This window comes from Monodelphis domestica, chromosome 4 (assembly GCF_027887165.1).
Source record: "Monodelphis domestica isolate mMonDom1 chromosome 4, mMonDom1.pri, whole genome shotgun sequence".
Taxonomy (NCBI): Eukaryota; Metazoa; Chordata; class Mammalia; order Didelphimorphia; family Didelphidae; genus Monodelphis; species Monodelphis domestica.
The window spans coordinates 419,967,728-419,994,073 of record NC_077230.1 but is presented as its reverse complement, the minus strand read 5'-3'; the positions used below and the strand labels follow the sequence as shown (position 1 = coordinate 419,994,073).

Sequence of the window (26,346 nt, the reverse complement as noted above, 5' to 3'; positions counted from 1 at the left end):
AACAAGGGGACAGTGGAGTTCCGTCCATGCGAAAATGTTTATTTTGCTCTCCGTGGGCCCTCTCTAGAAACATGCACCCCAACCTTCTGAACCCCCCCCACCACCACCACAGCAGGGAGGGTTCAGGGGGGAGGAGGAGTGTCCAGGGCCAAAGGGCCAAACCTGAGAGGTGGAGGGTCTGGGGGGAAGGATGCATAGAAAGGGGGGCAGAGCCTGAGCAGAGGGGCACCCAGGAAGGGGGCCCCAAAGGGAAGCAGAGAATCCCCCCTGCCCTCCACTGCTGGTGGGAGATAGGCCAGGAAAGGCAAGGGCGCAGGGCGCCAAGTCTGTGAGGCTGGGCTGGGGCAGGGAGGGGGGGACACACCAGGAAGGGCTCAACTGCCCTTCTCTGTCTGGGGGGACCTCAGTCTCCTCCCATCCATCCTATAGCCTGTTCAGAAGAGATGGGTTGAGGACAGAGGGAGCCCCCCTGTGGAGGACAGAAGCCCACTGGGGCTAGGCTAGGGGCTAGCGCAGGTCCTCCTCGTCCCCCTGGATGGTCTTCTTGATGCGAAGGAGCATGGTGGTGAGCCACTGGTCCATCCTCGAGATGGAATCATACTCCCTCACCTGTGGCAGAAGGAGGGAAAGAGCCATCAGCAGCCTGCAGGGAGCCCTTTGGGTATCTTGGGGAGACCAGGGGCCCTCCCAGCAGGGAGCCACTCACCGACTCAGTGTAGCTATCCACATTCTGTTCTTCGTGGGCATCCAGGAGTTTCTGTGGGACAGGGGGCAAGAGAGAAATGGGGCTCAGGTGTGTTGTGGGGGGCAGGGGCACCTGTGCAGGACTCAAGGGGCTGACAAGAGCAGGTCTCAAAGACACTTCTATTGCCAAGTCTTAGGGATGACCACAAGTCCCATAGTCAGGAAGACCCAAGTTCTAATTCTGCCTCAGATGCTCATTAGCTATGTGACCCTGGGCAAGTCACTTCCCCTCTGCCTCAGTTTGCTCATCTGTAAAACAGGGATTACAGCAGCCCCTCCCCTGTGAGGAACAAGTGAGATAATGCCTACAGAGCCCAAGTGCTACAGAAATGGGAGCTGCTCCAATCATCACTATGTGACAGGGTCAGTGGGTAGTGGCATGGACAGACAGCTGGCCCAGGAGCTCCAAAGCCCTGAGGCTGGAGTCTGGCCTCCCCTCTCAGAGCTGGGGACAATTTTCTGAGACTCCCTAGAAAGGGAAGGATGTATTTGAAAAAGAATGAGAAGTCTCTGAGAAGGGGCATGAGCGTGGGTGCTGTCAGCACAGAGCCGGATGCCCCCTCTCCATGGGATGATGGAGGGGAGCCTGGCACTCACTTTGACTAGCTTGCATTCTCGGGAATCGGAGAAAGCTGGGAACATCTCTTCATACTTCTTTACAGCCAACTGAGTGCAAAACAGGCGGCAGCGGAGGATGAAGGATGAGGAAGGGAGAGACAAGAGAGAAATAAATGCAATCGTTGTCCCTGCTGCGCCTGGGAACCAAACCTGTTGCCAGGCAACACAGGAGTAGTGTGTTTGCTGGTTCTTGGCCGCGTTCCACCTCCAGCGATCATTTCCCTCATGCAGAGAGGGGCTTGAGGTGGCTGATGGAGGCAGGGAGAAGGGGAGGATTCCCATCCACCCTCTCACCTGAAACCCCAGCCCTTTCCCAAGTCCCCGCCAGACTCTCCTCTAAAATAAGGCACTGTCTCCCCAAGAACAAGGGTGGTTTGGGGTCCCAAAAAGGAGGCTGGAGTGGAATGTCATATTGACAGGATGGGGGATGTGACAGGCAACTAAGGCAGGGTTGGGGGGAAGTCAAAGACCAAATCCCCAAATCAGGAAAGATCAGACTCACTACCAAGTGGGGAAGCAAGGGGTCTGGAGAATCCCAAAGCCCTGATTACCCATGAGCACCTCAAGCTGGCTGGGGGTACCTGGGAGAGTCAAAGCCACTCACCTTGGCATTCAGCATGTCAATGCAGAAGTGGCACAGGGCAGCCTTAAAGAAATAATCCTTCGCACTATACTTGAGCAAGGAAGTGTCCATTGCATTCGTCCCCACCTGCGGTTCATGAAGCAAGGACAGGGCTTGCCTAGGTGGCCTGGGGCAGAAGGAACTAGAGGCACAAAAAAGGGCCCTGGATGCCTGTGGCCCTATCCCCAATATAGAGAGGCCCCAGATCCCAATAGGAGCCTGCTAAGATGCAGCCATGCAATACAGACGTGGGAGGGAGGAGGTTGCAGAAGGCAGGCTGTACCTCAGATCACCATGGGGACCCAGATGTCCACCCCACACAGTGCCTGCCACCCGATGGGAGCACTGGGTCCTGGTGGAGGCAGAGGGAGGGGAAGGGGTTGGCAGATCCAGGGTGAAGGGCAGCTGGTAGAGGGTTTGCTGGGAGACACCCACCTATCTCTCCCCCACTCCCAGATGCCAAACCCTTAGTCCTGCCTGTCCCATGGGAGAAACAAACCCACTGCCTGGAGGGGGGCGGGGGGAGCTGCCATCACTAAAGACAGTCTCTCCTTCCCCTTTGGACTGGAGAATGGCAAACTTGAGGGAGCCCAACATTTGCTGCAAGAGCCTATCCCATGGCTTCTTTCAGGCCCAGAAGTGTGAGCTGACTTGGGAATATGTGACCTCGGGGAACAGAAGGGACCAATGGGCTTGAGAGAGCTGCCTTTGGGGGGTAGGCTGCCTCGAGAGGCGGTCATTTCCCCATCCCCAGCAGTATTCTTGCACGACCTCAATGCTCCCCTAGCAAACATTAGCTGCTGGAGAACCAACTCCCTCCACAGACACATGGTTCCATTTTGTGCTCATGCCTCTGCAATCTGCATCCCTCACTCCTGGACATGTCACCTCTCCCTCCCTCCAAGGATGACCACAAACAAGCCTTATCCTTGGACATACCAGGGACAGGAAGAGGTTGCTGTGTGAGGGCATTCTTGCCTCAGTGGTGACCTGGACAGACTGGATGAATGCTAAGTGATAGGCACCTCTGACAGGAAGGCTCAGGGGTCCAGCTATGGGTCTATCAGGCTCACTCCCCAAGGCTTGCCCCAAACCCTTTGCCCCTGTGGCCCCAGCTCCGGGGTGAAGCCTCTTCAGCCTCCACTCCCCCTCCTTCCTCTCCCTGGGGCTGCCTGTGAGCCAGGCCTGGGCAGAGGCAGGAAGAGAGGCCTCAGGGGCACCCACCTGCTCGTAGATCTCGATGGCCCTCTGGTACTGCTCCAGCTGAGCTGCGTAGCCGGCGACCTTGAGCAAGCACTTGTTGGCAGAGCTGTGGGGACATGGGCTGCGGTGAGGGCCGGGGAGGAAGCGTTTGGTCTGAGCAGGGCTATGGGGGCTTGGGGGCGGGAGTTACCTGTTGGACTCTTCCCCTTTGTAATAATCTGCAGCCTGCTCGTAATGTGCTATTGCCTGTGGAGAGACACATCAACTGGAGGGTTTATTCTGGGAGGTGAGAAGCCGAAATCCTGGCAGAGGAACGGGAAACGTGGGCAAGGCGGCCAGCGTCCCTGTGCAAACAGCCCCCCACCCTGCTGACCTTCTCAATGTCCACCAACTCTGTCTCGTAGATCTCAGCGATGGAGATGTGATGCTTGGCTGCAATTGTGAAGCGGCCCTGAGGGAGGTGAGAGAGTGAGCTCAGCCAGGGGTCGGCGAGGACCCAAGTCTGGCTCCATGAGCTAATCGGGGATTCCCCTCATGGTGACAATCCCCAACCTGCCCATCAGCCAGTGGCTAGTCTACATCTGTGCCACAAAGAACAAGGAGAGGGAGTGACGTGGTCAAGGATCAGACAAGGAGGACGAGGCAGGGTAAGCTCATAATGCTGGAGGTGATAGCTAGCATTTACATGGTGCCCGATGTGTGCTAAACTCTTCCCAATAGTATCTCATCTGATCCTCACAACAAGCCTGGGAGATAGATGCTATTATTTACAGATGAGGAAACTGAGGCAAACACAGCTGAAGTGCCACCTGCCCAGGGCAACACAGCCAGGTTGGGTTTGAGGCTGGATTTGCACTTAGGTCTCCCTTGGCCTAGAGTCAGGAAGAATCAGAGTTCAAATCCAGATCTCTGCTCCAGGGCTCCTTCCACGCTCTAATTCTGCTGAGACAAGTGCTGCCCCAGGGCAGGTCGGAGCTACCAATGACACAGAGATGGCCCAAGAGATGGCTCCAAGCTGTGAGGGGAGCATCCTGCTCACTCTCCTCCCATCCCACCAGGAGCCTGCCCATAGGAGACAGGTGTTCAATGTCTGTGGATGGCCACCCTCTGCTGTTCCTCCAGGCTGCCCACATGGAGTCCAAGGGGCAGGACCAGCAGGCCAGGGGACAGGAAAGCCTGCAGTCAACCACCAAGAGGATGCAGCCCCAGCCTGGAGAAGAGCAGAGACAGGAGAAGGGCCACCTAAACAAGGGACCTGACCACAGCTTCTGGGCAGGGAGCCATGGGCCTGAGGCATTTCATCTCTTAGCCTCAGCTTCTTGCTCTTTAAAAATGGGATGAAAGCCACAGGCAAAGGGCTGGACCAATGGTCTATGATTCGGTGGAACCCCCCAGACCCCATTGTCAGTGCTCTCCTCTAACGTCCACACCTGATGTCCTTCAACACTGCCATCATCAGCCTAGCCCCAGACAGGTGTGGAGAAAGCTAGGCAGAGCAAGGCCAGCAAGAGGAAGAGGTTGGTGGGAGAGGGAGGCCAAAGTCAGGCACTGGGGGATCAGGTGGTGGTCTTCTCCCATCCTCTCTTCCTTTCACCCTTCTATCCCCTGAATCTGCCTGCAGCATCACTCTGGCCTGACCTGGGCACTGATCCCTAACCTGCCCCTCTGCTACCAGCTCCCACACTGAAGGAGGCAGAAAAGCCCTTCTGGAGCAATCTACTGATACACTGACCACCCAGCAAGGCAGGAAGGGGAGGGGTGGCCCAGGCATCCAGGCAAAGGGAGGGAGAGAGGAGGTTTCCAAGTCTTACCATGTCCGTATAGATCTCAATCGCCCTCATCAAACAGTTAATAGCCTCTGGGGAGAAAGAGTGGGGGGAAGGAGATGAGAATGGAAGGCATTTGGGAAGCTGGGCCCTTGCTCCCACAACTGCCTGTAGATACTTCAGTGGGACCAAAGGAAAAAGTGAAGGAAGACAGAACTAGAAACTCAAGAAATGCCCCTGTCCCTCCCCAATCTGTACCTGGGCATGGAGGATTGGGGGAACAGGGCACAGAGCAGCTGCCCATGGGCAGTCAGCCATCATCATGAGAGGAAAAGTTTCAAAGGCCACCCAGGAGTTTAGAAGAGGCCTCCCTGATAAGTCATGCCCTGGTAACAGTCTAGAAGCACCATCCACCCTGTCCCCACTCTGTCCTGGGATTTCTGGGCTGCCTCTTCCCAAATTGCACCAGCAGCAAGCAGCCCAGGGTGTCATCAGGGGCAGAGAGAGGGGTCCCCTCATTTTACTATCCCTTACAGGATTTAACCTTTTGGTTGAGCCCTTTTAATTTATTTTTTACATTCTTTGGAGAGAAAAAGACAAGTGAGTGGGAAGTCTTTTCTCATTTTCTAGCAGATAAAGAGGGGAGCTCTGGAGGCAGAGTTTTATTTTAATTTTAACTCCACTCTGGACCAACTCTCAGGAAGGAGACAGGATGGAGGAGAGGGTGTCAGGAAGCCCTTGGGATTCATGACGACAACAATTCATTTTCATAGCACTTTCCTTGCAATACCTCAGGAAAGCAGATGCTATAACACTACCATCCCATTTTAGAGATGAGGATAATGGAGTACAAGAAAGGCAAAGTCATGTGCTGCTCACTGTCCTAGGCATGTGCTATCTCACCAAATCTCCACAAGTGCCTCACACCCAAAGAGATGTGCTGGCCTCCCAGTGTGAGGCTTTTCTGGGGAAGCGGGAATGGGTCACATTGAGTGTCCCAAACTCAGGCTCTACCCCTTCTGCCCAAAGGATGGAGTGCAAATTCCTCAGTTACAGAAGATTTCAAGCAAATCAGCAAACCTCTGATTAAGGGGCTGTGGAGGAAACAAATGCCAACCAGAATAGACTGGCTGCCCTCAAGAAGATACCAATCTGGACACCCAAAACAATGCCAAACACTCCGTGTATATTAAGAATTTCCAGTGTACTGGAGCAACTCAGCCTTCCTGGGAAAGGCCATTCCAAATATTGTTGACTACTCCAACATTGGAGAGAAGGACTCTTGGATTCATTGCTCACATGTAAAGAGAGCATCTTCTGTTGAAACTGATTGACTGTATCCTATCACATGCATTAGAGATAATAATCCATTGTCAAGTGGATGCTTTTATTTCCCTCAAGAACACATTGAATTCATGATTTTTTCTTTCCCCTTTATTTTTATTATTGCTTTTCTTTTCTTTTGATTAGAATATTTGGTTTTTCCCTTTATTTTTCTCATTTATTGTACTAAAGGTACATACAATTAATATTATTTTTTCTGCAGTAATATAAGTTTAATATATATATGCTTGCTATAATATCAGTGCATACCTATAAAGCTTTAAACTGTGGGAACCTGCCATTTATTGATAAAATATTATGGGACTATGATTAATGTTTGTGTCTGATTCCAGAAAATGGAATAAAACAAGGAGCACAGACCTAACCTGAAAAGTGCCAAAAAGAGCACACACACAAAAAAAACCCTAGTGTGAGACTCAAGGTTGCAACGCTTGACATATGTTAAGTCGTAGGACTTCCTTGTATCTACACTCTTTGTGAAGTACTCAGACAAGTACCAAAGTTTGACTATCATCCTGGCTCCCCATATCCCTGAGAATGACAAAAAATCAGACCAGGGAATGACACTTCCCTATCAAAACAAAATTCAGTTCTTTTTCTTCTTATAGTATGGCAACTTCCTGTAGTCTTGGCTGCAAATGGGTAAGTGAAATGTTACTGCATTCTGCCCTACTGACAGAATTGTGGATAGAAACTACTTTAAATTGGACCTATACAAGGGCTGATTAGAAATTTATTAAACCCAAATAAGGGCCTATTTTGAATTTTTTCTCTTTCCATTTTTTTCCTTTCCTTATTTTTTTGTTGTTTTTCTCTTCTTTTGATAATTGTCTCATACAACCCCATAACTCAACATTACATCCTGAGCTGAACTAGATGTTTTTTAACATCCACTTCAGGGGGATTGTATTTTAATAAAAATCCAAGACTTTGAAATTTTGTTTGTGAAAGATCTTCAAGGAAAGAAGCTTTTTAACTCCTAAATCCAGAGAATGAACTGTTGCAGAAAGATGCCAGAAAACCTATACTACATCAAGAAGATCAAGAATGAATTTAGGGTGTGGTTGATTGAACTGACGTTTGATTGAACATTTATTTGAATGTATACTCTTATACCAAAAGGGGACTCCCCCCTAATTGGTTTTTGTCAATGCGCTCAGCAAACATTGGTTTTGCTGTCTTTCTCCTATTTCCCTCTTTTATCGTAATTTCCTCTTAGAAAGTGAATATTGTATACATTTATAGTTAGAAGTGCTTTAGAACTACAAGATGATTATGTTAAATGATCAATGGGGAGACTAGTCTCCCAATGATCATGGGGGGGGGGGGATTGTGAAGATTGGATTTAGCTATTTCCTGTTTGTAACAATGAAGATACTTAGTTTAACAAAATCAGGAATGTCTTGGGAACTCTAAATTACTCCACCCTACTTAGACCATACTTTAGGGGAAGATAAAGTTGTAATCTCCTGATAGAACAATGAAGGTACTTAGTTCTCACCTTACAGTGAAGCTAGAGGTCAGTCTATTTTTAGGTCTTAATACAAAAAGATGTTAAGTAACTATAGAGGTTAAATTAATCACAAAAAAATTCAAGTAACTAACAAAAGGTGAACTTAACAAACAAGTGTTAAGTAACTCAAAAGATATAATCAAAGAAGATGAGAACTAAAAGTATGGGCAGTCCTGGAGAAAGTTTTTGATGTGATTGGTAGATGTGAAAATTTAGAGGAGGAGACACAAGGGTGAAAGGTCTATATATTTAGGATTTTTTGTCTCTCAGAACACTCTCTTTCCCTGATTGGCAGTGGAGAGTTAGCTGAGAGCAGCGTCCTGGCCTTTCAGTATCTTAGTGTGGCTACAAGCTATTGTCCGGTTCGTTGGTGAGTTTCTGGCTGAATTTCCCTCCTCTACTTTTCTAACTTTATCCCCTTAGAAGCCTCTAATCTTCTTAAGAGACCTAGAGGCAGGGATTTTAAAACTCCCCCTGGCACAGGCCAGGCAGGAGAATCCTATATCCTCTTCCCTCCTTCTCCTTAAATTCCCTTCCTCTATATTAATTAAATTACCATAAATTTCCAGACTGACTTGGGTATTTTATTTGGGATTTTCCCCGACAACCAATTAACTCTAGATCTTTAAGTCACAACCCTAAAATTATCTTTACAAATCAGAAAAGAGATGGAGGCTAAAGGGAGAAAGGGACCACATCTGGTCAGGTTGTCAGGAAGAAGGGAAGTAACAGAAAGAGTAGAGAAATGCAATGCAGGGGAAGGGGTTGGGGGGTGGGGAATGGGACAATAAAGGCTTTTCCTACCCTGGGAGTCTGCTGCCAGAGACCCACCTTAGGAGTCTACAGCTTTGAGTTGGTATCTTAACTTGCTCCCATCACAGACCCCTTGGTTTGCTGTGACCTCAGATCAGGCTCTTCTCCTCTGGGCCCCTGTTTTTCTTTTTATAAAAGAAAGGGCTGGGGAGCAGCTAGGTGACTCAATAGATTGAGAGCCAGGCCTAGAGACCAAAGGTTCTGGGTTCAAATCTGGCCACAGACACATCCTAGCTGTGTGACCCTGAGCAAGTCACTTAACCCTAGCCCAATGATGGTGAACCTTTTAGATAGTCTAGGGTTTTGTTTTGTTTTGTTTTTAATGAAGAGGTTGGACCAGAGCCTCCTCAAAGTGGTGGAGACAATGATATTAGCAGGTCCTGCCCTGGGACCTCTGGCAGACAATGCCTGATAGGGGAGGGAAGGGTCTCCTCACAGTAGAAGCACTTGCCCTGTCAATGCTCAGGGCTCCTGCAGTCACTGAAGCCTGCTCTCGGGCTGTTTTCTGCACAGCTCTCTCCTAATCTCTGGAAGATGACATCCCAGCGTGCCTGGTCTCTCCTCCAGCCCAAGCTGTTGCCCTCTCTTAGGGAGATGTAGCTCAGCTCCCAGGGGCCTCCCTTCTCAGAACCCCTTAGAAAGCTTCCCACCTCATTACTCAGTCTCTCATGTTCTCCTCTGAGTCAAGAGGGCCTATGGAGCAGCAGGAACCATGGGCAAACAGCCTCGGTGGGCCTCAGGTGCCAGGACAGAGATAAGCAGGTCCCCTTGTACCCCATTTTTCCTGAGGCTGTCATCTCCCCTCCCTCCAATTCCACAGGCTGGGGACCTGGCCCAGCTGGCTATTGTCTCTCTCTCCCATGTGAAGGGGACCCAGCCTGCTTGAGAGGTTTCCACAGCCTCTGACAGTGGAGCAGCCTTGAAGGACCTTTCTACACACTACAGAAGCAGTCCTGGAAGGGAGCAGGGTCTCCTCTATTTACTCCATTCCTTCAAGTGGCCCCTGAGAAAGACAACTCCTAACATCAGTGCATATTCTAGAGCCCTTTTGAGTTTACAAAGCACTCTTCTCAGGATACCATCAAGCAGACACAGCATGGGTATTCAGATCTGTTCTATAGACAAGGAAACTAAGGCTCAGAGAACAATCAGGCTTAGTAGCAGAGCAGCCCCCAGACCAGGCTGCTTCTGAACAAGCTCCAACTAAGGTAGGCTAGAGAAAAGGGAGGCCAGGACAGTCTTGTGTATAGCCACCACTGGGCATGAAAGGGATGATAAGCCTGCTAAGGAGTCTGTAAAGAAGTTGTCAGACATGTAGAAGAGGGAAGGACAGGAAGTGAGCCAAGAGGAGAGAGGAAGTATCAAAGTAGAGAGAGATAATCTGATGAAAGGCTACAGAGAGGAAGTCAAGAAGGATGAAGATCCGGAAAATGCCATCAGATGAGGAACCTGAGACCCTTGGGACCTCTGGAGAGAGAGTAGTTCAGCTGACTGATGAGGTTAGTAGCTAAACCACGGAGCCAGGCAGATGGTTGAGAAGTGAGAAGATGAATTAAGCATTGATAACTTTTGAAAGGGAGGACCAGGAGCAGCTAGATGGCTCAGTGGATAGAGAGCCAGTCCTGAAGACAGGAGATATTGGGTTCGAAATCTGGCCTCAGACACATCCTAAATGACCCTAGGCAAATCACTTAAACCCAATTGCCTAGCCCTTGCCACTTTTTTGTCTTAGAACTGGTACTAAGACAGAAGGTAAGGGCTTAAAGAAAGAACGACCAGATAGAGGATGAAGGCTTAGGGTCTAGTGAAGGGGCAACCTTCAGGGGAAGGTAAGATAGAATACCTAGGAGTTAGCCTTACCAAGAAGAGGCTGGGGGGGCGGGGGGGGGGGGGGAGAGAAGGCATGAGTAGATGATGGCAAGTACTTCTGAGAGAGAAAAGAGGGAGCGCACAGTGATGGCCTCAATTTTCTCAGTCAGATAAGAGGCAAGTTCCTCAGCTGAGAGGAAAGATGGTGAGGCCTGAGAGGCTTGAGGAGAGAAAAGCAAAGCTTTGGAAGGGCTTCTGGGAAAAGTGAGGTGTGAAACCAATTAGGGAGCATAAAAGGATCATCCTGCTGCAAGGAGAGCCCATTTGATATTGGATGACATGAATTTCTAGACCAGTCAGCAAGTCTTTGAGTGACCTGATAGCATGTGAGGAGAAGTGGGGTGAGGCACAGGGGCAATAAGTCTGATATAACTGGATGAGGGAATCAGGGATTCAGAATTTGTAGAAAAGCTGAGCAGAGTCCAATCACTTATCTACAGAGCAGAGACCAGGAAAGGAATAACTGAAGGATGGAGGAATTGGAAGGTGAAAAGAAAACAAAGAATAGCTTGAGGAGAGGTGAAACCACAGAAGGGTTATGACCACAAAGAGAAGATTCAGGGCTGACCTAGAGCAAAGGAGTATAAGAACAAAAGTTCTTCACCTGGAATCCATGAAACCCAAGAGGTGTGGGGATCAGTTACAGGAGATCCATGAACTCATTGAGAAAAAAAATGCATCTTCATTTTTACTATTCTCTAACGTAAACTTAGTATTCCTGTTGGTTTGGGATTTCAAAAACAAAACCCCAAAACCACAATTCTGAGGAGTATGGAGGTTTTATCAGACTGCCAATGAGGTCCAAGACACCCCAAAAGGCAGAAGATCTCCTGCCAAGAAGGACTTCAGGGAAGGGAGAGATCTGAATCCTAGAGGGTGCAAACCAGAACTAAGTTTACTGGACACCTAAAGAGTTGGACAGTCAGTTATCATGGGCTGGAGCATGCAGGGAAGGCATAATGGAAAAGAGAGGTCTGAGGTGGGTTCCTGATGGGCAAGGAACATTGGGAGAGGCAAAGAGGAGAGAGGGAGGAAGGAAGGAAACTGCCCAGGATGAAGAGAAGAATCTGAGAGGAAGGAAAGTCTGGAATAAGCTTGGACTGAGCAAGTAGAAAGTGAAGGAGCTGGCAAGTCAAGACATGAGAGCAGGGAGGAAGACCCCAGAAGAGGCAGGGCTTGCTAGAAGCCGTTCTAAGTCCCTGAAAAAGAACACTGACAAGCTATTACTAGACATGTGAAAAAATGCTCTAAATCACTATTGAGTAAAGAAATGCAAATGAAAACGACACTGAGGTTACCACTTTACACAAGTCAGATTGGCTAACATGACAGAAAAGAATGATGACAAATGCTAGAAGGGACATGGGGACACTAACGAACTGCTGGTGGAGTTGTGAACTGGTCCAACCATTCTGGAGAACAATTTACCCAAAAGGCTAGAAAACTGCATACCCAATGAACCAGCAATATCAATACTAGGTCTGTATCTCAAAGAGAGATTTTCAAAAAAAGGAAAAGGACCTACTTGTACAAAAATATTTTTGGCAACTCTTTTTGTGGTGGCAATGCACTGGAAACTGAAGCATCAGTTAGGGAATGGCTGAACAAGTGGTGGCATAGGACTGTGAGGGGGAGAGTCTCAGAAAAACCTGGGAAGACTTACATGAACTGATGCAAAGTGAAGGGAGCAGAACCAGATAAACATTGCACATAGAAACAGCAATATTGCATAATGATCAACTGTGAAAGCTGTAGCTACTCTGATCAGTACAATGATCCAAGACAATTCCAAAAGACCTGGGATGAAAAATGCATCCACCTCCAGAGAGTACTGATGGTGTCTGAATGCAGATGGAAGCAGACTTTTTCCCCTTAAATTTCTTTTTTTGCTTCTTTTAAAAACACAGCTAATAGGGAAATATGTTTTGCAGGCTTCACGTGCTGATTATCTTCTCAGGGGCTGGGGAAAAGAAGAGATCTGAACTGCTAACTGAAAAATTTTTAAATGAATATTAAAGGGGCAATGAGGTGGCTCAGTGTATAGAGAGCAAGGCAGGAATGCTTGGGTTCAAATATAGCCTTCCTAGGTGTGTGTCTCTGGGCAAGTCACTGAACCCCAAATGCCTAGCCATTACTTTTTTGTTTGTTTGTCTGTTTTTATGATATTAAAAAAATAATAAAACACTGACAGCCTCAGGGACTGCTGGAATGGCTGAGGTGGGCATAAAGAGAAGCAGACAGAAGAAAGAGGTTAAAAGGAGAAAGGTTATGGCTTACCAGGCAAGCTAAAGAACAATGCAAGGCACTTCCTTTCCCTAAATGGAAGCTGCTACTCCTGGCTGGAATGTTCAGTTCCCTCTCTAAGTCTCAGCAAGAGAGGTGGGCCCTCCTCCTCCACCAGTCAAATTGAAACCATCAGGGCACCCTGGGTCAGGCCAATAATGCTATACCCTGGGGTATGAGAGGGAGACATTTTGGGAAGACAGGAAGCAGATCCTAGGCTCTGAGACATCAAGTTAGGTAGGAACTCTTGTATCACAGGCAAGGAAGGTAGCCTTAGTAGAGTTTAATCTCACCAAACAGCTTCCTGCTTCTTACTTACAGCAAAGGCAATAGCCCTGCTGGAAACAGGAAGGGGCAGGCAGCCTTCAAGGCTGGGCAATGAAAAGCCAAGAGAGCTGGCTCCTGCTGCTGCCCCCTCAAGAGAAACAGCTGGTAGGCAACAACAGACCCTAAGGATCTTTCAAGGCCCACAGGGAACAAGTGCCGGAAGCTGTGACATAGCATCACAACATCACAGTGCCCAGGAAACGACAAGTCAAAAGGGCCTTAGGGAAGGGGGGGGGGGGCCTCTACCAGTTCTCCATTTTACAAGGCTCACTCCTGGCTTGGAACTTTCCTGCAGGAGATTTATCTTCTTCATGGCTTACACATGCACATGTCCAACCTCCATGGAAACCCACCCTTGCCTGGAGGAAATCCAAGTGGGAAGGGAGGGATCTATGGCACAAAGTAGGCACTTAATAAATGTCTGCTGATTGCCTGACTCACTTGACCCCCTAAGGCTAAGGAACTACCTCCCTCCTGTTCTGGCCTACTGTTCCTATTAGGGGAGTCTGGTTGCAAAGCACACCCAGGATGTGTGAAGGCTGCCAGGCTTTCCTAGGCAAACACCTCTGATCTCTCATGCATCATTACTTCACCTGGCTGAGTTCACAGAAAGAGTGAGCCTGAGCCTCCATCCCCACTGTGGCCTCTCTGAATGGAGCCTGGCTTGGCCTCTTTCCCCAGAAGCCTTCCCCAGCCGCCTGACCTCTTCTGAGTGCTTTGTAGGCCTTCCACCCCAGTAAGGAGGGGCTTGTCTATTCTCCCGTGGTCCTTCCCAATCAGACTACCCTGGAGGGCAGAGGCAGCAAGTCCCTTCTCTTGGCTCCTGCAGGCCACAGTAGCACGGGGACACAAGTGCTTATGTGGATTCAAGAAAAGCTTGGCTCTGCTGGGTCAGGCCGAACGAGCCACCCTCTCCAGCCCAGAACTAGTAAATGACGCAGGCCGGCCAGGCCAGCTGGCTCTTCCAACAGAAGGATTCTGGAGAGCCAGCTGGCCTGGCCACCAGCCTTTGGTGCACTGGGGGAAGTGCCATGTGCTCAGGAGATGCTCAACAGCAACCTGAAGGACCTGTTTCTGGGATGAAGACAAGAGAGAATGGCACTGTTTGCCCTGGATGAGTCAGGTTAAGAAAACAAAACAACAAATCAAAACACTATCACCACCACAAGAAACTCCGGATTGCCTGTGTTGTTCTAATTATCTGGATAATTAACTCCTTTCTCTATTTTAACTAGCACTGTCAGCCCAGGAGGAGGCCGTCCTCCATAAACACGGACCTTGCCAGCCGCCAGATGGATGCTCACACACTGCTGGGAACCAGCCCCACCTCACTCTGGTGACCAGTATGGCGATGCCGAGACCTCCTGCTCATGTCAGAGTCACAGATGCGGGCAGGCCACACTTACCTCAATATGCCTTGGTGGCCTTATTGTGTAAAGGGAATTTCATCCCCTCCCCCTCGAGGAGTGTTGACGTACTTCCCGCATGCCATCTTGTGGGCCAGTGAACGTGAACACAAACGCACAGGCACGTGTGGGGCCTGAGAATAAAAGGGCGTGGTGCGGGACCCGCGCTCTCTACTTCCCTGAACGCGGTGCGAGAGGTGGATGGAGAGTCATGTGGGAGGATCAACATGGGGTCAGACTTAAGAGTAGAAAAATAGACTTTAAACTATACCTATCTGCTTTCTTTATTTCAAGTGATTGTTAATAAACTCTATGGAAAGTAAGAACCTGGAGTTATTCATTTAAATCCAACATTAGTTTGCTCATATGTAAAACGAAGGAGCTGGCCTAGGCTAGATGATCCTGAGAGCCCTTGCTGCTCCAAAGTCTACCATCTGGGACCAGTGGAGTGTGAACATGTCCCCACCAGACATGCTGCCTTTCACCTGTGAGCCACAGCCTTCCTAGACCACTGGTCTCAGAATAAGCACCCCCTTTCCCTCCTGACCCTTGGCTCTGCCTCTACTTCTCTCTCCCTTTTCAGGGCCTGCTCTCTCAGGCTTGTCCTTGGGAGTGTAGTCATCATCTAGCCTGGCCTGGGTCAGACTTTGAAACCCTCTTCTTGATTACTGTCCTCTATTCCGTGTCAATTCTGAAAACAGAACAGCTCCTCTCTCCATGGTTCAGAGGCAGCTTGGAGTACCACCCGCACTCACAGATGCTCCCCAGATTCAGGGAGTGAGGTAAGCAACTGTGCAGATGGGGTGTAGAGGCAAGGAGGATTTGGGAGGATCCAAATGCCACACAGCAAACACTGGCATGACATGTCATGCCTCAGTGCTGCCCCAGAAGCTGCCCCAAGCAAACAACCCTGGTTCAGACCACTAGCTACTGGCATCCATCAGTTCCTTACCTTGGGGGTCAGCTTTCTTGAAGGCATTCCCTGCATCCACAAAACTGGTGGCTGCATCGTGCTTGCTCTGCAATTGGAGATGTAGCTGGGCCGCCTGGCAGAATGCATTCCCAGCAGCTAGAACAAAGTATAGGGCACTGCCATCACCCAAGTGTGTCCCCATGCCCTAAGGCCTCCCCCTGGCGTGTAGGTTATTAATACCTGGGCCCCTGGGAAGGGAGAGAGGGATCATCAAGGCCTTGAAATGATGGGGGAGGAAGCTCCTTAGGCAGAGCTGGCTGCCCCATGACTCTCAGATGAGTCATAGTAAAACTGAAACTGGAATGCAGGGGACCCCCTCCATATTTCTGGGCCAGTCCATGATACCATAAACCAGATGGCATTGCCAGTGCCAAACCAGGCTTGCAAACACATCCATCCCCAATGTCTCCAGGCGCCATTTCCAAAGAGCCAGAACAGTGCCTAGAGCAATAGAAGGCCCATGCTCCTTGCCACCTTAGCAACCCTCAGGCTAAGGCCCACTCAAAGGAGAGCACTGCGCCTGCTAGATGGGCCACGGGTTGAATGGAAAGTGACTCTTTGTAAGGGCAAGATCACAACCCACATCACTTTACCCTCTAGAATTCTCTAACTCACTCCTTTCAGTGACCCATGCTCATTTTCCCACTCCACTGCCCTGCTGGCTCTCATTCTACGATATGACAAGCTTCTACTTTTTTTTTTCCCCCAAGATGCCCACCATGTTCCTAGAACAGAGTTAGTAATAATAGGGGCCAGTTGCTTGACACTAACCCCAGCCAGGGCTTTAAAAATGGACTTGATCCTCCTTGCCACCTAATCCAGAATCACATTGTGTTCAGCCCTCGGACTTTTTGGCAGGTGAAGGCCCACAACTTTCTACAACCAATGCCTCTCCACTTCTAAAAGGCTCCAGGGACTGATACTCAAAGGCATTTCAACTTCACATCTTTGTGAGTTACCCAGAAGCCTCTTCTACCACAAAAATCCCCTGTTCAAAATCCCCATTTGATGGCCATTCAGCCAGTCTGAAGGAAACCCTCCACTGGCAGGGCAGGATACCATCAATGGCAGCCCATTTTTTTGGACAGTGCAAATGACATTTTTCTACAAAAAGGTTCAAAATCCACTCTCTATGCCAGGGTTGGTGAACCTTTTCCCAGTTCGAGTGCTCAGGGGGCAAATTCAAGCTGTCTATAAGCTCCCAATTACTGGAGAGAGTTGAGGGAGAAAGTGCTTGCTTTGGGCAGCTGGACAGAGGGTGAGGCATACAAAAAATGTGCTAGTAGGGCAAACGGAATAGTTCCCCAGGTGCCAGCTGTGCACACGTGCCACAGCTTCTCCAACAAGGCTCCTGGTCTCCTGGTCTCCCCTCTTGGGGTAGGGAGAAAAAGCCTCATTTTACTCCAGACATCTCTCCCAACTTTGCCTAATCTTCACCAGGCTAAGCATGCCAAGCGTCTTCAACAAGTCTTCAGACCTAGAGGCAAGCTAAGATCATTTAGAAATGTTTTTGGTTGAATCAACTCACCTGAGTGGTAATAAGTTTTATTTCATGTTTTAAAAACGTGTTATTGTGTATCTTATTGTATTTCTAAATTCTCAAATCTGAAGACTACTGTATTAGAAATGCTGCTACAAAAACAAGAGAGAGGAGGACACATGGCAGCACAACATGAAGTCAGTGGTCCAGAGATAGATTCTAATTGGGATTGTTTTTTAAACCCTTACCTTCCATCTTGGAATCAATACTGTGTATTGGTTCCAAGGCAGAAGAGCAATAAGGGCTAGGCAATGGGGGTTAAGTGACTTGCCCAGGGTCACACAGCTGGGAAGTGTCTGAGGCTAGATTTGAACCCAGGACCTAGGCCTGGCTCTCAATCCACTGAGCTATCCAGCTGCTCCCCTAATTGGTTCTTCATTCTCACCCCAAACCAATTCCAATTGGTTGCTGGCCTTCACCTCCTCTCATTAATAGTCCCTGCCACCCCATCCACCCCCCTGATTGCATAGGCTTCAGTTTGTTCTTCTGTTGATGTCGCTTCTCCAGTAGGGCCCCCAAAATAGTACGCCATACATCAAACGGAGCCCACTCAGCCCAGGACAGAGTCTCTGCTGGGGACACCATGGCTCAGGTCTTAACACCAGGAACTCAGCTCTCCTGCCCCCTCTCCCTCATCATAGTTTGAAATGTTTTAATGACTGATTATGAATCTATCTAGATTAAAGGCACCTATCTGTTCCTACTCTCTAGAATAGCTGTCGAACGTTTTCAAGTCTGCATGCCCAAACTGCAACTTCAAGCTGCCTGTGAGCCCCCCAGCATTGCCCCAGAGAATGGAGGGAGGAAGTGCTCCCTTTGGGCAGCTGGACAGAGGGGAAGGTCATAAAAAAATGTCCTCTGGCACTAGGAAGAAGGGGAACAGAGCAGTTTCCGTGCCAGCCTGGCACATGTGCCAATATTTTGCCAACACTGCTCTAGGATGTAACCTTACTCACACAAAAGCTTGTATAAAAAGAGCCCATCTTGCAGAAAAGACTAATGAGTCTCCAACAGGCAGACAGTATGGACAGTATGGCAGACAGTGGCAGGAAGTAGGAATTGGGTCTTCTTGCCTCAGCTCTGACACTAACCAGAGAGACATGTGGGACAATTCTGTTCCCCATCCTGAAACTTCATTGCCTCTCAAGCCCTAAGGTCCTCTCCTGGTTGGAGATCCCGATACATGCTGGAGGTGGCCTGAAGAACTGTGAAACTCTGAAGATAGGGAAGAAGTATGGGAGAGAACCTCAATACACCCCCAACCCTAAAGGTAGCAAATGGACAATACAAACCACTCCAGCTCTTGGCCATCTTGAACATGTTTGCAGCTCTTGAGTAGATTTCACATGCTTCCTCAATTTTGGATGAGCCTCTGAGGGAAGAGAAAAAAGATAAATGTGAAGGGGCAGCCAAGAAAAATTGACAGGAGGAAATAAAGAAAACATCTTGTTTTAAGGGAAAGGGCAGGCCTCACCTCTCTGCCACCATAACCCTCCTTAATGAGCTCCCCTTCAAGGCCTGCACATAAGACAGGTGCAATCTGTTCTCAGCTCCAGATTTCAAAGGGCAGAGTCATATCATGCTAGCCACACCACTCACCCAATCATCAGTTGCTGGGGGTAGTGCCTTTAAAGGTGAAAGGGACAGAAGTAGCTAGGTGCCTCAGTGGATCTCAGAGCCAGGCCTGACAGGTCCTGGCCTCAGACACTTCCTAGGTAAGTCACTTAACTCCAATTACCTAGCCCTTACCCTTTTTCTGCCTTGAACTGATAATTAGAATTGATTCTAAGATAGAAGGTAAGGGGCATGCAAAAAAAATTTTTTTTTAGAAGGGCTAGAACTTTATGTGAGCTTTTATTTGGGTGGTGCCAAGTTAAGCCCATGTGGGCCAAGCCATGCTCTCTGCCCTTTTCCTCTGCTTCTTTTCAGGGCCCTTAAATGGTTCAGGGCATCATCATTTTACAGATGAGAAAGATAAAGATCATCCTGCCAAGGTCACACAGATAAGGTGAGCAGTCAAGGCAAGGTCTTGCACACAGTAGGTGCTAAATAAATATCTGATTATCTAAGAAAGGGGAAAGGACCAACTTGTATTCAAATATTTAGAGCAGCTCTTTTTGTAGTTCCAAAAGAATTGGAATTTGAAGAGATGTCCATCAATTGGGAAATGGCTGAACCAACTGTGGTACATGTTGGTAATGGAACACTATTGGGCTACAAGAAAGGATAAGCAAGATGATTTCAGAAAAAGCTGGAAAAGCAATCTTCTGCAGAAACTGATGCAGAGTGAAATCATCAGAACCAGGAGAACAATAACAGCAATACTGGATGAGGGTTATCTGTGAAAACTTGGCTACTCTCAGAAGTGCACTGATCTGGAATAATCCTGCTTGTAAGAAGGACTTCCTGCTTATAAGTCCATGAGCTGTGAGCCCAGGAGGTCCCAGCAGGTTCACCCCTCTCCCCCAGAAGGCTGTGAGAATGCTCAGATTCAAAGGGGCTAAGGCAAAAAGAACACATTTCTTCATGCAATGGCCAAAGGTCAAGTCAAGACACTAAACTCTGGCATTTCATGATCCTAAATGAACAGGCTCCTTTGGTCCCACCTCACTCCCTCCCAGATCAGCTTGGGGCTGAGGGGACCACTAAAACAAGGCTATGGTAGTGGAGGCGGCATAGCAGGGGTGGCATAGAATGTCCCATTGCCTGGACTCTCCTTTGAAGGCCTCCAGTGTAGTCCAAGGCTATCTGCTGGAGACAGGGGCCTCAGGGCACAGGGATAAGATAGTATAAAGAGCCCAGGGCCTACAGTCGTGTCCTGGGGCAAGTCTCCTCACTTCTCCTTGCCTCAGTTTTCTGTTTTAAAATGAAAGTTTGGGTTTGTTTAGATGATTTCCCAAGCTCCTTCCACCTCTAAATCTGATGGTCTAGTTCAGACTCAAGTTTTTATAGGCAGGTAAATGAGACCCAGGAAAAGAAGGGGTTTCACCCCAAGCATCTACACAGCAGTCCTGGGCAAGGGCTCTCCTTACTCCTGCTCCTTCCCATGCCACATAATTCAGTGGCAATGAGGCTATTGCATCATTGGCACAGAGCTCTCGGGAGCTCAGAGGATCTCAGGGGCCATTTCCCTCCAACCCCTTCCTTCCAAAGACCAAGGTCCCATAGACAGTGATGTGGCCTCCCAACCTCACACTATTTCTTCTCTGCCTCTCAGAATCTGCAACACGTTGGTAACTGGGTCTTGTGGGTCCCCAAGCAGCTAAGAGCCTCCTTAGCAATGGGACTCTGTTATAACTACCTCCCCCACAGCATCCAGCACCAAGGTGGCCACATTCTAATAATAACAAAGCACTTTTTGTGAGACTGAGTTGAGGTAGGTAGGCAAAGATTATTCTCATCTTATTGATAAGGAAATTGAAGCTCAAACAGCCATAGGCCAAAGACCAATAAATAAGTAAGATGGCACAGACTGAATTATCCTGATGTCCCACACCAATTCCAGCATTCTAACATACCCTTCCTCCAAAGGCACCAAACTTGCTTTTGAAATTGTGGCAAGAGAGGAAAATGATCTGGAATTCTGCCTTTGAGGTCCTCACGACAGAGTCGTGACAGCCAGCTGGCTGCCCCTCCCCACCCCCTTGTCTCATTCTCACTCCTGCCTCAGCTCCCAGGGCTGGTCCTGAACCCACTGCTCACAAACCAGAATAGAGCAAACTGGTTTGGGCCGGCCTAGCGTTGGGGTGTCTATAATTACAAGCATTGCGTCTCTATGGCAAATGAGAAGGGAGTCTTCTCAGGTCTCCCTGGCACAGGCACCAACTGCTAGTGGCTGCCAGATGGAAGAGTTAAGCTCTGCCAGGAAAAAACCTGCCAGGAAGCAACAGACGCTTCTAGGGGATGAGGGCCAGCTGGGGTAAGAATACAAGGTCCAAAATAGGGGAGGTTATGACTCAACTATGCCCTTCTCTGGGCTTACTACCCCCGTTTTCTCCCATTAGACTGTAAGCAACTTGAGGGTGGGGCTGTCTTTTGCTTCTTTTTGTACCCCCTAGCCCTTAGCCTAACACACAGTGGACACTTAATAAATGTTTATTGACTACCAACCAACTATAAAATCAGGATCATCACAGTATCTACCACCAGTTGGGTTGTGAAGAACAAACGAGACCTCTGGGGAAGGCACTCAGCACAGGGCCTAGCCCATAGCAAACACATCCTAAATGCTCCTTCACCTCCCTTCTGCAGTTCCCTGATCAGACCACACAGAAGATCAAATAACTGCACCCAGAGCACAGTGACCAGGATTCAAGGAATCCAAAAGGAATTAAAACTCTTCCTATTTGCAAGGCACTAAGGGTACAAATACCAAAATGAGAGATAAATCCTATCCTCAAGGAGATCCACTGGAACCAAAGGCTGGCTGAGGGTCCAAGAGGACAGAGCCCAGAGTCACTGACAGACAGCCGAATCAACAGCCTAATACCCATTTTAGAGATAAGGGCACTGAGGTCTCCGGGAGCTACATTTACTTGCCCAAAGTCAGCCACAGATCCAAGATCTAAACGCAGGTCATGTGAGCCTCCCCCAACCAGAGGCCAGCCCCACCCAAGCCCCAGTGTCCTCAGTCCAAGGGAGGGAGCCTAGTCCTGCCCAGAGGGTTACAGGGAGGCCCAGCTGGGGCAGCCCAGCAATGTCTGGCATCTTAAAGGCTCTGCCAGTTAAAGATAAGTCAGGCTGAGTCCAGCAAGTGTAAAGCCACCCACAGATTAGTCCTCAAGGGATGACCCTTTCATCTACTAAGGAGTAAAAGGGTTTCCATTTGGGCTGTTCTGAGATATCAATGGAAGAGGCTGACCTCTATGAAGCAGTCTCTAACACATGAGGACAGACCCAGGCCAGGGTGAAGCCTCACACTCTTCTTCTCAGAGATCTTCCTTGGAAGGACAACAATTTTTAGCTGCCTTTTCCTGAATTAGAAGAATGCCAGCAAAGCACAGGCCCCTGAGGAGCTGGAAGGGCCCAGAGGACAGGCCATCAAGGCTGACCTCCTCCTACCAAATTGAGAGGAGGAAAATGTACATCTCGTCCTTTAAGGCCCAGGATAACATATCTCTACTTCCTTCCCTTCAGTCTGATGATCAGTTTGACCAGCTGTATGCCCAGAAACCCTGTATCACCTCAGAAACATTCCCTCCTGTAAATATAAGCTGACTGCCCTGAACCAGGCAAGAAATGTCACCATTTAAGTAACAGATTTAGGGATCTAATCTAAACTAAATTAATCACCAGAGAGGGTGCAAGAAAATTACTACTTCTGTGTATACAAGGAAGACAATTTGGGTCCTAAGAATTCAGGTTTTGATACCAAAAGAAATTTAGAAACTAAAGGAGAGAGGACAACTAGGTGGCTCAGTGGATAGAGAGCCAGGCCTAGAGACCAAAGGACTAGGATTCAAATCTGATCTCAGACATTTTCTAGCTGTGTGACCTTGGGCAAGTCACTCAACCCCATTGCCTAACCCTTACCACTCTTCTGCCTTGGAACCAATACTTAGTATTTAAGGGTTTAAAAAAGAAACTAAAGGAGATGTCCAACTTTCTCCAGAGCTCAACCAGGAAGGAGCTAAGCCTGAGTGTGTTTAAATAAAATCCAACATAAATCAGGGTCCCCTCATTCACTAGTCAGCTTTCCAAAAGCGTCAAATGGGGTCCAATTTCCCAACAGTTGCCTCATCAAATGGACCAGTGAAGCCCATGGTTTCCTTGTCTTCATCTCCAGTTTAATTTTCTGTGGAAATTCTACCAGAAATCAAGGTCAGTGAGGAAAGGCTAGAAGAACTACTAAGAATAAAGCCACTGTGAGGGGCCAGGCACACTGTGGTGTCTGTGAGAGTCTATAGGAGAGAGGCCCCTCTAAGAGGGGGCCCTGGCCTCTACACACCAAAGAACTTAATGCTGCTCTCCCTCTAAGAACTAGAACATTGCAGCCATACATAAAGGGGCAAAAGAGATGGCTTTTGTGGCTGTGTTCTCATTCACTGAACCTAAAATGCAGAAAGCAGTAAAAGTCAAGAGAGCACTCTGAATTAGAGCCTTGGGATCTGCACAAACACACATTTGTGGGCCTACAGGGCAACTGAGAGAACATTCCAAGGCCAAGAGGAAGCCAAACTCCCTCCAGCCATCTTACCCCACTGTTCCAAAAGGCAGAGCGGTGTCAGAGAGCCAATGTGGGACTGCCTTCCAACAAAGGCTAAACTCCCTTATACCTTGAGATGGAGAATTACAATCTAGAGGGTTCCTAGAAAGAATGCCAAGGCCAAGTTAATGAAAGGCTTTCAAGATGAATAAGGAAGAAGTATGATTTGTTTTGGTTGGCATTGAGACAGAATTAGGAAGGAACAATAAGCAGGACTGAAGAGAAGCCCAATATGGAGAAAAATCATGTTCTTAACTAGAATTGTTCCAAAATATAAAGGACTGCCTCAAAAAAGTAGGAATTTCCCATCATTGGATGATCGAGACTGTGGAGAATATTCCTTTCCAAATCCAGGTTAGAATAGATATCTCTTCGAAATAGGATCCTGTGAAGAATTTAAAAGTCACAAGGATTAGAAGGAACTTTTGAGTGACCCCCTATTTCTTGGCAAATAAAGACTAAACTCTTGGGCCTAACATCCAATGCATCCACCCTAGTCTTATTCCTACCTCTGTTTACTCCTTTTCTAACCATCTGAAGTGCCTCATCTCAATCCTCTCTCCCCAAACAACACCAATCTACAGACTGCCAAATCTTACCTGAAGCCTCAGGTTCTCTAGGATGCACTCTTCCAACAATTACAATTGGCCAAAAATGGGATGAGATGCCTTGTAAATCAACATTCATCTTTCTTCTCTCAATTCCTACAGTACTGAGTCACTGAATCACAATTTGCAGCTATGAGAGAGTTAGTTTATGGGTCATACAGTACCAAACTCACAGCTCAGCTTGCCAAAGATGGCAGAGTGAGCCTCTGAGGGAGGTTCTAGAATACAGACCACTTGTTGGATTTAATCATACTCTGCCCTCTATCCCTATGTGGGTAGTCTTGCCTATTCTCCAAGGCCCTCATGATCCACTGGTGTCTCCCTCACCCCAGTACCACTGGTACAATCAGGGCTGACCAAGGACAAGCATTCAGTCTAGACCTACTGAACTTATCTCAAGGTAGAAAGACCCAATACTCAGAAGTGAAAGGTCAAAAAACCTTCCCAGACATTGCTCCAGGATGATCCTCCTCCTAAAGTTAAACTTTAACTTTTTCTCTTGGGAAATTAATAGGAAAACAAATCCCTGTTCACGTGCAAGAAAAATGCAGGTCCACCTACTAAACTGTCTAGGCTGCCCAGCTTCTCTCATTTCTAGTTCCTTTCCTTCAAATTCTCTGGTGCCCAAGTACCTGAATACTTTCTTCCCAACAATCTTTCCTCTCTTCATTTCTTTTGGATATAGTGCTCCAATTCCACAATCTTCCAATACTCCAGGGACTTCCCAACACAATTTTATAAATTGCCTAGCTCCTCTTGCTCACTTTTTCTTCCCAGTCCCCTTCCTTTGTCCTTTCTCTCCTATCAAGTCCTTCTCCAGGCCTGTCTCTCTAAACCATATTCCTTCCTTTTTTCAAAACAATAAGTTTATTAAAAACCTTTGTATAGGAGTTCCTTGAACCGCAAAGAGTAAAAGTGACACATTTCTTGCCTTCAAGGAGGAGAAGGGGGAAATGGAAAGAAATAAAAATACTAACAATGAATTATGTTATTCCCTGTATTTATTTCTCCATGTCCCCACATACCTTCTCTCCCTACTCCCCATCTCTACGATTCCTTAGTCTTTAGTTCACTTCCTCAGTCCAGACTAGGACCCCTAATAATTTTCCCACATTCCTTAGTCCAATATTCCCTTCTTATACTTCCCAAAGTAGCAAATCTTTACTGCCAGAAGGAGCCTCAAAGATCATTCCAGTTAAACCTCTCATTTTGTAGGTGAGGAAACAGGCCTACAAAAGTTAAACAGGCTGCCCAAAGTCACACAGCTGGCAAGTAGCAGAGTCTGGGATAGAACAGAGAACATCTGGCTCCAAATGAGTCCCTTCCCCTTCCTCCAACAACCGAAGTGGCCGTCCAGCTTCACCTGGAGGCCCCTGCCCCACAACCCACCCCTTCACCAATGCTATAGCTCTGATTGTTAATAGCAAGTGGTCCGTCGCAGTCGGTCGAAGGGGCCCTGAGAGCTGACCAGTCGCTGGACCTCGTCCCCTAGCCCCACTATGGCCGAGTCTACACTTCTTCCCCCAAGGTCCCTCCCTCCTCACCCCCTTGGGTCTCCCTCTCCTAACCCGCGGACAAGTCCCTCGCGGTCCCCCTAAGTTCCTACCCCGAACCCCTCCCTCGTCCCTCTGGCCGAGTCCACCTCTTATCCCCCTAGGTTGTCCCGTTCTAGTCTCCGCCCTCCCCCTCCGCTGCCCCCCCTTATTGCCTAGGTTAACCCCCTCCAGTCTCCCCGCTTTACACCCCCCCCGCCACTCCCCAGATCTCCGGGCTCCTCCCTCGTCCCCGCCTCTCCGCCGGCCCCCCTCCCTCCTCAGGGCGCCCAGGCCGGCCGCTCTCACCCGAAGAGGCTAGAGAAGAAGGACTGTGAGTTCTTGACCTTCCGCTCCGCCTCGGCCAACAGGGCCAACGCCTCAGCCTCCTTGCCGGAGTTGTCCATGGTGGGAGGAGTATCAAATCTCTAGGGCAGCCCGGCTCGACAGGGCACGGGAGAGCAGAGGAGCCACTACAGGGGAGGAGCTTAGGAGACGGACGACGACCAAGGGCGGTGGCAGACGAGAGAAGCGCGTGACCTTCACGGACCAATCAGCGACCCCGAGGAGCCCTGGGCCCCGCCCTCAAAGTGCACACCCTTCTCTCACCTCCAGCCTCGTGCTGCCGCGTGACCCATATGCTCCAATCGCTGCCTGCCGCCCTCTGCGGACCCGCCTGCTGCCGGTCCTGCGGCACGTGACCCCAGACGTCTAGTATCAGGTGACAGCTCCTTCAATTTTTACCTCCTCCGTCCCTATCCCCCGCTTCTCGCCCGCCCCCTTGCCCCGGATGTTGTGGTTACCAGAAGAAAGGGGGTGGGAAGGACCATTCACCCCTTGAGGCATGTCGGGGTGGGCGTAGGAAGCAATGGAGTGCGCGTGCGCGGCCGCTGGAACACCACAAGAAGGCGCATGCTCAAGGTTCTCGGCATGTTTATTCGAATTCCCCGCCCCCAGTGGACCGATCCTGGATAATAGGA

The 26,346-nt window shown here is 48.8% G+C and overlaps 1 protein-coding gene across 3 annotated transcripts; it reads right to left on the bottom strand.

Moving 5' to 3' along the window:
• Nucleotides 1-23: 23 nt before the first annotated feature.
• NAPA (NSF attachment protein alpha) lies at nt 24-26,019 on the bottom strand. 3 transcript variants are annotated; one of them, XM_056796243.1, is made up of 11 exons: nt 25,976-26,019; nt 18,314-18,393; nt 15,461-15,577; nt 4,999-5,045; nt 3,561-3,638; nt 3,378-3,433; nt 3,209-3,293; nt 1,967-2,071; nt 1,342-1,410; nt 707-757; nt 24-609 (listed from the first exon to the last, which is right to left on the bottom strand). In XM_056796243.1, exons 1-11 carry the CDS (start codon nt 26,002-26,004, stop codon nt 508-510), a joined length of 819 nt encoding a protein of 272 aa, XP_056652221.1. In that variant the 5' UTR covers nt 26,005-26,019; the 3' UTR covers nt 24-507. The 3 variants fall into 3 exon arrangements, with proteins under 3 accessions (XP_056652221.1, XP_001364713.1, XP_056652222.1); XM_001364676.4 differs by lacking the exon at nt 25,976-26,019 and adding an exon at nt 25,676-25,934; XM_056796244.1 differs by lacking the exon at nt 25,976-26,019 and adding an exon at nt 18,496-18,524.
• Nucleotides 26,020-26,346: the final 327 nt, after the last annotated feature.